The sequence below is a fragment of the Grammomys surdaster genome, unplaced genomic scaffold (assembly GCF_004785775.1).
Source record: "Grammomys surdaster isolate TR1022 unplaced genomic scaffold, NIH_TR_1.0 220, whole genome shotgun sequence".
Classification (NCBI taxonomy): Eukaryota; Metazoa; Chordata; class Mammalia; order Rodentia; family Muridae; genus Grammomys; species Grammomys surdaster.
The window spans coordinates 6,860,149-6,873,010 of record NW_021604665.1 but is presented as its reverse complement, the minus strand read 5'-3'; the positions used below and the strand labels follow the sequence as shown (position 1 = coordinate 6,873,010).

General features: G+C 40.8%; 1 protein-coding gene across 1 annotated transcript in view; it reads left to right on the top strand.

Moving 5' to 3' along the window:
- The window catches only part of Mdfic2 (MyoD family inhibitor domain containing 2), a 104,384-nt gene extending 96,399 nt beyond the window's left edge, over positions 1-7,985 (top strand). Inside the window, exon 4 of the mRNA XM_028772986.1 lies at positions 7,654-7,985. Coding sequence (XP_028628819.1) covers positions 7,654-7,913 — 260 coding nt within the window. The 3' untranslated portion in view covers positions 7,914-7,985. The remainder of the gene's footprint in view (positions 1-7,653) is intronic.
- The last annotated feature ends 4,877 nt before the right edge of the window (positions 7,986-12,862 follow it).

The following is a 12,862-nucleotide window of genomic DNA, read 5'->3' as shown; positions in this document are numbered from 1 at the left end:
TCGCCTCGCCTCGCCTCGCCTCGCCTCGCCTCGCCTCGCCTCGCCTCTCTCCTGCTCTCCTCTCCTCTCCTCTCTCCTGCTCTCCTCTCCTCTTCTCTCCTGTCTTCTCTCTTTCTTTCCTTCTTTCCTTTTTTTTTAAAAAAAAAAAAACCAGGGTCTCTCTATACAGCTCTAGTTGTCCTGGAACTCACTCACTATGTAGACCAGGCTGGCTTCAAACTTTCAGAGATCTACCTGCCTCTGGGATCCACCAAGTGCTGGGAATCAAAGGCATGTGTCACTATACCCAGCTGAGATATGGAAGTATTCTAAATTATGTGAAAAAAAAAAAGGATGTCACATAAAACTTCTAAGTATTTTAATATGAGAAATGCCTTCTATTGACTTTCTGGCACACACGGCATCTCCTTGTGTCTTTGGGACAACTTTGACCTGTTGATTCAGTCTAGGGTGATACTAAAGCTTAGCTTTGGCCAAGGTGAAGGGCAGGCTTAAAAATGAGCAAGGGGGTAGTTCTAAGCTGATCATTCGAACGGCAGAGTGTTTCACTGGGTTTTGCCAGGGAGGCGGAGCTCTTGCTAGTTGTATGTATCAGGGTAATGATTCCAGAATTAGGAACTGTCATAGTACACATCCACAGACATTATACCCCTCATAGAGTGTCTCCCTCTGTCCAGTTGAGAACCCTGAGAGAAGCGTAAGATCAGGTGTCTCCTATTCTCAGGGGAAGAGGGAAAAACTACTCTGTTTAAATAGTGACTAATTCTTAAGAGCCTCATGGTAGAAAAACAAGATTTCTCCTGTCCAAATGAGTGAAGGGGAACCAGAAGGATGTGTGAATACAGCTGCTTGTTACACGAGGTGACTGAGACCAGTTGGACCCAGAAAACTCAAGTTTTAAGATGAGGATGTAGGTCATAAGCTACCCTCCCTTGCTCCCTTTGTGGGAAAAAAATCTCTCCAGTGAAGTGAAAAAACTTTTGGTTCCTGGATAAAACAGAAAATGAAAAGACTCATACTAAGTCTCACTTACTAATCATATAAAATAAAATCAACCAAAAACAAACAAACAAAGAAAAAAACACTCATTATTCCAAACAGCAAGGAAATGAACAGTTTAGCCAGCCTTTCCTCATTTTAGGGAATTTTTGATAGTAATTAATTTAAGGGTGCAGACAAATGCAGAACTGTCTGTTAGGAACACAGGGGAAACAGAAAAGAAACAGAGAAGCCTGAGCCTGCTTTTGTGGAGTTTGTAGTTAATTTATTTTCAAAACAAGTGCATGGGAATATATGCTTAGTTACTAGTATCTATTATTAATAGTCATCATCCCCACTTAAAACAGGGCAAAAAAGGCTCACACAGGCAGATTTTGTAATACCCATTAGCTCAGCCCACAGGGTATGCTCTGATGGGGATTTAAAGGCGTCTTTACTGAATCTCAGAGTCTCTACTCCAGAAGTTTGTTAGTAGATACGGTTCATTATGTGTGTTCTCTTTCCAGAAGAGAATGGAAGACACACCCAGGGTACTACGCATGCACTTGTTCCTGTGTCCATAATCTTATACTTACCAAAGCATCATGTAGAAAAGGAAGCCAGGGGCATGCAACATCTTAGATAACAGGCTCCTTAGAACGTAATCCTGGAAATAAGCCTAATTGATGTATAATTTTGAATTTCAGACATCTCATCCAGGTGGAAGGAGAAACTCATAAATACAAGATACCTGCAAAGAATAGTCTTAATTACACCATGGGCTACTGAATAAAATGATTACATTTTCTACACTGTAAATTTCGTACAATTAAGTGTAGTGGTGTCACCTTATAAAGTGTTTCAATTTAATAATTATTTCAGTTCATTTGCTCAGAAAAAAACATAAGCACAAATTTACAAAGTATCCCCCAAATCTAGTCATTCTGCTTCTAAAGGAGTGACGTGGATGTTAGTTGTGCTTGTCTGAGCTTAAATAGATCTTGACATATTTAAGGAGCTGTTAAAATTGATAACATCAGGGATGATAGCCCCGCTAGAGAAAGGCATTCATTCACACTTTATTTATTCGCATTCTACATTACAGACATGTATTTATAAAGAACTTAATGCTGGGGGAGGGAAACTAGTTTTTATGCTTTTGGTCCCAGAACCTTCAGTGGTTAGTTGATGTTTTGGTGCTAAGAGTCAATCTGTGGATGCACACAGATGCACCGAGGTGCTGTTTTGGGGCCAGGGTCATCTGATCTTATTTTCTTTCTATGTTGTTCTAGAAGAGAAATAGGTGAGCTTGTTGTTTGTCTGTCATTCTCTGTAAGAAGTACTCTTGTGACACTTTTATTAATGGCTGCCAAGGAAGCAAGAGAGTGTTTCTAAAATTAAAAAAAAAACAAAAACAAAACAAAAAAAACCAGGAGCTACAATTGGCAACTGCGGAGGCCTGTGGTTCCATTCTTCCCATGTGGGAATGGACTGAGACAGAAAGCTCACTACATGAGACTGACCCCAGGTACACATGCGGAATGTCTTGGCTTTGTTATCATTTCCACTATAATTAAACATGAGCCTTTCTAATGAGACACATTCTCCTTCTTAATTAGCCAATCCCCAGCAGAATGCTTAGCACCTCGAAGCTGCCTTAATTCTTCTGTGTTATTAGAGTATCATCACTTAGCACATTCCAGCTTTAAAGTACCCTAGGGGCATAGAAAGGACTTGAGACAACCCTCAGAAGGATTTGCCAAGGCTTCTTGCTCACAGCCAAATACAGCTGTGGCAGTTTGGCCTGCAGGTCTTGGATCATCTCCTACTGCCTTGATTCCAGGTTTAGGAGTCAGGGCGGACGTTCTGACAGCAGTAATTAGAGAGGATGCCAGGGGTGCCAGGTGGCTCAATAGAGAGGATTTCCTGTGCAAGAAACTTGTTGCAAAGGTGCTAAGAGAGTTGAAAAGGTCAGTGCAGCAAACAGTGGAGTGATCTAGAAATTCACACCGTGAGAAGCCTCTACCTACCCTGTACACTTTAGACCAGCACTGTACTGAGCTCACAGACACCTAGCAACTAACCAGTACTAGACAATACCTGATTTTATTCAGAACCATGGGGAAGAGAGAGGGAGAGAGAGAGAGAGAGAGAGAGAGAGACAGAGACAGAGAGACAGAGAGACAGAGAGAGAGAGAGAGAGAGAGAGAGAGAGGAAGTTAAAAGAAAAGAAATTAAGAGAAGTTAAGAGGAGTGACAGACAGAAGTAGAGAGGTAGTAGGGACAGAGCAAACACCCATGGTAACAGGCAGAGCTGGACTAACGCAGCAAAAAGACCCTGGTTTTCCTTCCTTCTCACCCACCCTCCTAGGTTCCTATGGATGCCTCCCATTGGCTGAAGCTAGCCAGTAGTCATGGGAATAACCTGACCACCTACACTGCCAGCCTTGTGAATAAGAATTCTCCAAATGCTCATACCTGGCAGAAAGTAAGCAGAAGCATGGGTGGGCATAGCCACGTCTACTTCAAAGCTCCAGAAGGTCCTGAGTTTGTGTAACAACTACCCCACTTGCTGAGGTTCCTAGATCATGGCATTTTAAATTCTCTGAGCCCAGGGACTACATCTATAATCCAAGGTCTTCCTAAGGGCTACCTAAGACTCATATGAACCACAGAGGGCTGTGAATTGGCTTTAGGTGAGATGTGGACACATGGAACAGTGGCATTCAAAGTATAGATGCTGGATCTAGAAAGAATCAGGACTCTACCACCACACAGGGCTATCTGTGATACTCTCTCAGTGTTGTTCCTCTTCAGCTTAGTCTCATTCACTGATGGATCCAGGAGAGATGGCAAGCTGTGTGTGTTTGAGCAAGAGGTTCATTTAGAGGGAAGGTGTTTCAAGCAAAGAATCTAAGGTTTTGAGCATAAGTTGGGTGAAGCTACCACCAGGAGAGAGCAAACCGCATGCAAAGGTCTCGAGCTAGGTCCAGTTCAAATACTAGGATTCAAACACCGTGCCGACAGCACAGTGAATAAGGAGTGTGACAAGGCCATAAGTGAGAGAACCAGGCAGGAGACTGGCAGTAAGACTGATAACTGCATTGAGGAGTAGGAAAGGCATGATTTCTAGCAATGATCCTCCTAGGGCCTTCATCAAGGTGCTGCCATCCACAAAAACAAACTAGGAAGGAACAGGTTATGTCATAGAGTAGAGGGAGATACAAAATAGGACCTGAAATTAGTAAGCAGTATGTTCAAGAGACACTGCATATGACCTAACCATAGGCAGCTAGATACATGGTATGCTATTCTTTTTGACTGGCCAAAAGAGGTGACATTAATCAAGAGCTAGAACTCTGATATCATTTTTATTAAATACTACAGCACACAAAGGCACAAGGGAAGAAAAGACATACTCAATTTGGAGAATGGGAAGACCTTGACTCTTCAAACAGTTGTAAAATTTCTTCTGAACCTTTACATTACTTTTGTGCAAACAAAACGGCCATATGCAAAAGAGTTCAACCTGTTGGTGTAGTATTTTTTAATATGCCTTTTAGGAAAGCACAGTGTACACTTGAAAGTTCAGGAAAATCTGTTTGCAATTCATTAATGTTCCCATGGTTTTCTTGGGCAAGAGACTCTGTCTTTTATAACCAAATAAATGGGACAGACTTAGAAACAGGGGTGTGGGAGGCGGGTCTATTCTCATGTGTAAAATAGAAGATGGAAGGAAACAAATGCCAATTCAGCCAAAGAATTAGGCCCAAACTCTGGGTAAGTAAAACCCATGGTGTGCACCAGAAGCAGAGGCTTCCAGAGTTTGTCAGCTGCAGATGCAATTGAACCAAAAGATTATATGCCCTCCTGAAATCACAAAGCCATTTTACAAGCAGGCTTTTCATACTCCAACTTTAAACATTACAGTCACCTTGATTTCTGCCCTACTCACATCCAACCCAAACTTTAAGCTTGATGTATAAAGGATACAACTCAATTGGGTAATTTTTGTAAGATCACAACCCTAAGTAAGTCTCATGAGGCTCCAGTCTGAGAAATTGTGTCTAGGATGTGCTTGGAGTATTTTCTACTGAGAATAACTTCTCTACCTTGATCTGATAAAGGCTGAGTTGGCATGGGTGAAATCTGATGAAGTTGTGTGCTACACATCCTTGACTTTTGACATGCACTCTTCGGGAAAGGCCTATAGAGTCTCTCAACTATTATGAACTCACTCCTGAATTTTTGTGGGTGGCTTGTGGTTACTTATGAGAGATGACTGAGTTGGCCATATGCTAGAAGCTGGTGTTAAGGGAATAAAAATATAGCCAGCCTGGCAGGGAAATGAGTATGAATGCTACAGAGGTATTAGGGAGAGGGCTGCCTGTACTATAAATGTGGGGGCATGGTAATTTCATCATAAAAGTCATTTGTGTGTGTGTGTGTATGTATGTATACATGCATACATGCTAAAAATCACCACCTTTCTGAAAAGAAAAAAAAAGGGGAGAGTAGGAGAAGGAAGGTAGAAGATTGCTATGCACCCTCACTCAGAATTCATGTTAGAACTTTGAACAGTGCGTAGCAGCATTCTTTAAAATATTTGCTCCTTTTTAAAAGAGCCTATTTCCAAGGTTTCCCTGCCTTTAAGAGTATCCAGTTTTTGAACAATTAGAGAACAAAACTGTGCTTGGTAGTTGGATCACTTGGAAAAATCTTGCCAAGCAAGCATGAGGACCTGAGTTTGGGTTATCAGCACTGACATAAAACGGAAAAACCAGGTTTAGGAGCATGTGACTGTATTCAAGGCCGGCCTTGAGTTTCTGATCCTCCGGCCTCAGCTTGTCTAGGGCTGAGGGAAGTCTGTTCTGTATGTCTATGCAGCTGTCATATACTATAGTCAGGAAACCATGAAATTATTAGCATGCTTATTGAAAACAATGGATTCTTATGAAACCCAAACTTTGTAGACTGGTAAATCCATCTGGTGGAGAAATTTCTCTCAACTCATGCTAGAAGGTGACATTTAACCATCGACAATCTTCAGATCTCTTATTAATTGGATTGTATAAACTACTACCTGTTCTTTAACCAAAAAAATAAAAAAACAAAAAACAAAAAATATATACTTTTTGAAACTTCTAAAACACACAAAAGACATAATTTTAACAAGAGAACTGTCACTAGTTCTAACTAACTCTCTTTATGGAGCAAAAATATATAATAATCTATAACCCATTACAGCTGTTTGGCTAGAATTACCAATTACCTTCAATACCTCAGAGACACTTTCCAGGTTTTTTGTTTTTTGTTTTTTTTTTAACAAGTCTGCACAGTAAATTTTTAACCCAGTTTTCTTAAAGGCAACTGATAAGATTGAAACCTCTTACGGAAGAGATGATGAGCTTCTCCACGTAACTTGAATACAAAATCAAGGCTTTCCATGGCTACAGCAAGATGGTGACAAGAATTAAAAATAAAACACAACCCAAAAAGCTATGGTTATTTTAAACAACATTTCAATAAAGTTTGGAACTATGCTTTTTGCTCCCGTTTGAGTATGGGTGTTGAGGACTTATGGGAGACCACATCGAACATGTATTGAAGACAGATGACAAGTTGCAGAACATCTGTAGTCTCTCCTTGTCCCAGCGCTAATGGCTTCTGCTCTAATGCACATAGGAAAGGCCTGTTGTCATTCAGAGAGTTGCAAAGACTAGTAGCTCATCCAGTGCCTTCCCAGCACCCTCAGGCCAATGAAATCAAGAGGTTTAGGGTAAAAATGACAGCACTCTTGAAGAAACTTGATTAGGCAGAATGGATAGGGAATGTTCCACAAGTTAATAACACACTTTCTTAAATAGTAAGCAATGGGATGGAGGTGGAGAAGCTGGGCAGTCAAGCCATCGGCACCAGCTTGCGTGACTTGGGAGGCAGCAGCTCAGTGGGCAAAGTACTTTCTGTGCAAGTGAAAAGACCTGAGTTCAATTCCCAGGGCCCAAGCAAAAATAATTCACGCATGATACTGTGTTATATATGTAACCCTAGACCTGGCAAAGGTCAGGAAAATGTGGATCCCAGAGGCTTACTAGCCCACCAAAATAGCAATCTCAAGGTTCAGTTAGAGATGCCAGGTCAGAAAATAAGGTGGAGAAACAACTGAGGAAGATACCCCAGTGTCAGCCTCTGGCTTCCATTAGAGCCTGCACAGGTAAGCACACATGCATAAAAATAATACAGGGACTTTTCAGTTCCAGAACACATCTCCACATCTGTCTACATCTGACCGACACTCCCATGTGTGTTAATACTACTTTTCTTCCGTCTTTATTATAGTTTGGGTCCTGTGTCACAGTAAATGTATGGTGTGCACAAACACACAGATGTGTATATATGTGCATGTCTATGGATGCAGGTGCTGGGATGAAACTCAGATCCTCACGCTTATGCAGCAGCCACTTCATCAACTGAGCTGTCCCTCCATCTTGTCCATTGTACATCTTATCAGTGTTCCTAGGTGTGGAGTGACACCTGAACAGTTTAATGTGTATACGTAACATACAATCGCAATGGTCATATGAGGGCAATCAGCAGTGCTGTCTCCACCAATGTAATTTACATTTGTTATGTATGCGATTCGCACATCCTGATTTTCTCTCTTTCTTTAAACAGAGGAGTGTGCCTCCTTAATCCTTACCTGTCTCTTCTGCCAATTCTTGGACTGCCTCTTCATGCTCCCTGACACGTGTGAGACAGTGTGCATCAACCTGTGCTGCCCCTCCCACAGGTACTACTCTGCCTCTGATGAGAACCATCCACACAATGACTGCAACTTGACCTGTGACGTGGACTGTAGCCTCTTTGAATCTTGCCATGAGACCAGTGAGTGCCTGGAGCTGGCCATGGAGATATCAGAAATCTGTTACCGCTAGTGCAAGACGGGATGAGCACTCGGGCGCTCCTTAGAGTGCATCTGAGATAAAAGCTCCCTGTGCCCAAATGCAAGGACAATACATGTTTCATGGAGGCTCCAGACCATTTTATGTTGCACCTGTCTTGGAAGGCTACTACCGTCAACTCAGTGCTCTTGTTCCAACTTTTACAACTGCATGGCTCACTGCAAAATAATTCTTAATCACATGTGTGATGAACAAATCTCAAATACCTCTTAAATGCCATAGGTAGATGTTTCTTGACTGTTAAACAGCATGCTAAACCATTCTGTGCTCTTAACTTGATAGCCTGCATTGTGGCTTCAACTTCCTTCATGAATTCCGGACAAATTATGCTTTCTTATAGGCTCAACACACATTAGTTCTCTTTCTGATGGACTCATGCATAAACATTATGCATTATTGGTTATTATTAATAATGTATTGTGTAACATCATTTTGTAATTAAAAATTTATTTATACAGTCTCTTAAAATTCACTTATATGTACAGTTTAGGTAGGCAAGGGAATTAAACGAATCAGAAACCATGTTCATATAATTAAAGCAGATGTCTTTGAAACCTCTCCAATGAATCTTGAATCTGGTAGACTTCAGGAGAGCCCTATAATTCTAGACCATATCATTATATGTCTGTTGCTGCATTCTAAGTAGTCATGCATATTCTTAATTGGTTACATAAAGATTCTTCTTTATTACAATAGGCAAAAATGGGAGCCGTGTGCATGTTTCGAGAATTTGATCTACGATAATCACATCTTTGCCTTCCTCACTTCTGTTTGTCAGGTACAATAAGCAACAGGATATTAAAAAGGAATCAGTTCACTTCGCCAAACTATTACATACGCAGGCACCTAAAATAAATACACATGCAGGGACTTGCTCAACTCACTTCCCAAAACGGCATGCATACTTTGGAAACCATAATTCATCGTTTTATTTTTCTGCTAATAAAGTAACTGACAATTACATTGAAAACTTCTTTCCACTTACACTGCTGCAAAAGGTGTGATGTATGCTACAAAGTTACTTTTATATCAAGCAAATCAAAACACACACCTAGCAGAAAGGAACATCAAGGTTGCTGTAATGTGGGGATCTCTACATTTAGTAGGTGGGAAGTATCAAGGGAAATGCTGTATACAGGCATGCATGTATGTATTCCTGTGTATGGGACACAAAGTGTTTCATATGAACTACAAAGCACAAATACCAATCAAGCAGAGCAGACAGCTGAAAGTAGGGTTGAGAGATACTTACATGGGCTGAAAGAATAACCACTGTAGCAGTCCCCCAAATAATTGTTTGGGTTTTGCACTGTTGTATTCTCCTGCTTTGGGGTAATGTTAGACAAAAGCAATGTTTGTTTGTATAGTAACCTAGCATATTTTTTTCTAATTTGTAATAAAATTTCCAACATTGAACACAATTGATCTTAAAAATGACTGCTGGTACCTACCTGTAGTCTCAGCACATGGGAAACCCTATTAGCAGTATCAGCAGTTCAAGGTCTCATCAGATGCGTAGCAAGTTAGAGACCAACTTGAGCTATGGTAGATGTGTTATTACGATTATAAAAACAAAATGAAGCCCTGAGAATCTGTGGCTCCAAGATGACATGTTGAGTTCATGACAGTTTCAAGATCCTGACTCAGGGTCTAACTGCTTTCTTACCCAGTAGCCCTTTGCTTTTTATCATCACAAACACAAAAACACAACCATCCTCATGACACATAGTGGCAACCCTGAAGTCCCTATGCTTCCATCCCACTCCATCACTCTGGCTCTTCTCCAAGCACCCATCTCTTGACTCACATTCTAGCCACTAAAGAAAGACCCAGAAATCCCACCCCAAAGTACATAGATACCTCCTCTCATCATTCTATCTGTTACATTCATGTTGAATGTCTTACCAATGTTTCTTAACAATATGCCCTCAATTTATGTAAAGATTATACACTTCAAATATGAATCGAATGCTTATTGTTTAGAGGCATAAAAATCAGTAGTTCCTGTTTGACAGTATTTTCAGAATTGTCTAAAATCCTCCCATGGCCTTGCTTTCCACAGCTTGTTAATTTGTTTCTCACTCTGAGAATTCATCATGCTCTACCAGAAAGGGTCGGTTATACAAAGTGTGAAATTTCTTTTCTTTATAGCCAATAATAAAATATCATCCTCTTTGCAAACATGAATGGTGTTTTCAATTGAATTCCTACACAATAAAACATGTACACCTGGGAAAACACAATTGCGGCGGTAAGCCAGATCAAAGCTGAACATAGTTATTGATTAAACACAAATATCAGGATCTGAGAAGGCCTGGGTATTCTACAGCAATGATGAAGGCTTGTGATTACAAATTGAGATAACGCTGTACTTCAAGGTATGCCTTCTTAGGGAATGGAACATTCTGATTTAAGGACACACACTAGAATCAAAGAGATTACTGAACATGCAGGCTTTGCAAAGGATGCAGAAAAAGAGATGCCCCCCACTCAGTCCCATAACCATATAGTTACATTGTCTTTGCTTTGCTCCATGAATTTTTATAAAACCATTGCTCTGCTAAGAGCCACCGAAATATGGAAAGCAGTGAAGAAAAGAAGTCACATTTAACCTGCTAATGAAATCGTCCCACTACATGAGCTAAGAGGCCTACAAAATTAATTTTCAATGCTGGACAATCAAAGTTAATAGAGTGAAAGGTACTTCATGGGTTTGGGTTTTTTTTTTCAAGATGATCAGAAAAACATATCCAGGCAGGAAAACTTTACCAACAGAAAGCCTCAAGATCACTTAGACTTGCTTTTAAGAATAAACACACAGGTGAAAGGTGTTTGAAGAAGAGATTTTTACCACTCAAAGTGGGTTATGTATCCCTGCACAGAGTGCAGAGAGAGAATAGTGTGTCCTATGACAGCTTCTCTCACTATGATACATACGCAAGACAACTGACTTATTAGCATAAGAAAAGCTTGTTGTGGTTCACAGGTTTGTAGGCTTTGTTCCACAGTTGAGCAGTTTTGTTGCTGTGGGGTTGAGGATCCTTCACAGCAGCACAAATCTGTTCAGAGCAAGGCCTGAAATTGGATCCCAGGGGGATTGTGGGTCCTACAGTCTTTCAAGAGCATGCCTCTAATGACCAGGAAGAATTTCACTTGAAACCAATTCCTAAAAGCAGCCACAATAGGGACAGAGACATTCATATCTGGAGCTCTAAGGAGCACATCCCAAGGACAGCACTTAAGGGAATCTTCTCAGGTTCACTGTTAAGTGACCTCAGACTGTGTGGACTGATGGCCTCCAGAAAAACATGCACTCGTGGTGTAAGGATTTGTTGGGCACTTTGTGCAGAATAGATCTGAACACTGGTCTGGCATTTGACACATACAGCTCCAGGTGGACTAGACAGAAGATAAAGGAGGTTGAGAATTGGAGGCAATCTTAGAGATTCTAAAGTACATAAAAATGAAATTTGTACTAGTTACTGTCCCAGAAATAAGTCCAGACAGACCCTTACATTATAAAGAAGGAGCAGAGGAGATAGAGAACAGTAAGAAACTGGAGTAGAATACAGCCTGTGTTATTAGGATGTGAGTAGGACCTTGAGTCTACCAACTCAGTACGCTGCAAGCTTTCACTTTGGGTATTATCTGAGCCTGTGGTTACCAACTGAGAGTGATTTGGCCTCTTCTTCCCATGTGGCAATGGTTAGAAATATAACTTATTGTCATACAATAGAGACAAAGGTTCTAAGACCAGTACATCATGGGTAGAAGCTAGGAACACTGCTGAAGATCAATGATAGTCCTTATTATGCTGGACTGGGGAATGTCTACCACAGGGTCACCAGTTAATGTCATGGGTTTTTTTTTTGGAGGGGGGTGAGTGGGGTTGTGAAACCATTAGGAAGGAAGGCATGGGAGGGCAGGCTTTTGCGAGTTCTAGACTAATCCTACTTGTCAGCTTCCTCACAGATACCGTGAAGTCAGGAACTACAACATATCACCATTACAATGGATTGAGCCCAACACCAAACCTCCTCGCCCATGGTGGACTGAAGTACCATGAGCTAAACTGATCATTTCTTCTCTTATTTATTTTAGGCATATATTTGATATGGCAACTAGAAAAGTAGCTAATACCACCTCCTCACAATAAAGAAATATCCAAACATCAGTGTATAGTTTAAGAAGCCTTGCTCAGGGTTCTTTTGGCCATTAAGGTAATAACCATTCATATCATTCACCTAAAACACTGTTAAACTCATCGTTGCCAGATAAATCACGGGATGGCTTGCTAAATTTTAATTTCAGAACAATAGCAAATATCTTTAAATGAATATGTCCGAACTACTACCTGTAACCTATATATACTACAAAATATGATGGTTCAAAATCCCTTTGCTCTAGGGCAAGACCTATATAGTCACCCTTTTCCAGCTTTCCTCTGGTGTCCAGAAGAAGAAGAAATGGTCATTCTTTGGTCACATCCAAGGTCATTCCCAGAATCATAGTTTATAATTGGTGTAATTAAGAATGGTCAGGGGACTAAAGTTCAAAGATGTTCTGGGTTTTAATTCCTGCACCAAAAGGACCACTATCCTAGAGGGAAGGCACCAAGAGGCAGTCTCTGCTCTTCATCTCAGTCATCAACAAAGAAGGACCATAGCTTAAGGAGTTCATTCAAGCCGTAAGAAACTGGAGTAGTTTGGATGTTATGTATCCTTTAAGGGATCATATGTTAGAGTCGTGCTCCTCAGCGTGACACTCTGGAAGGTGGCAGAATCTAAGAGGTAGCACACAGTGAGAGATCTTGAGTCATTAAGGAAATATCAAAAGGGGAAGTGGGGGAAGGTATCCAGGAGATAGGTCACTCAGTAAAGTGTTTGCTTGTAAGCATGACTTGAGTTTGATCTCAAGAACAT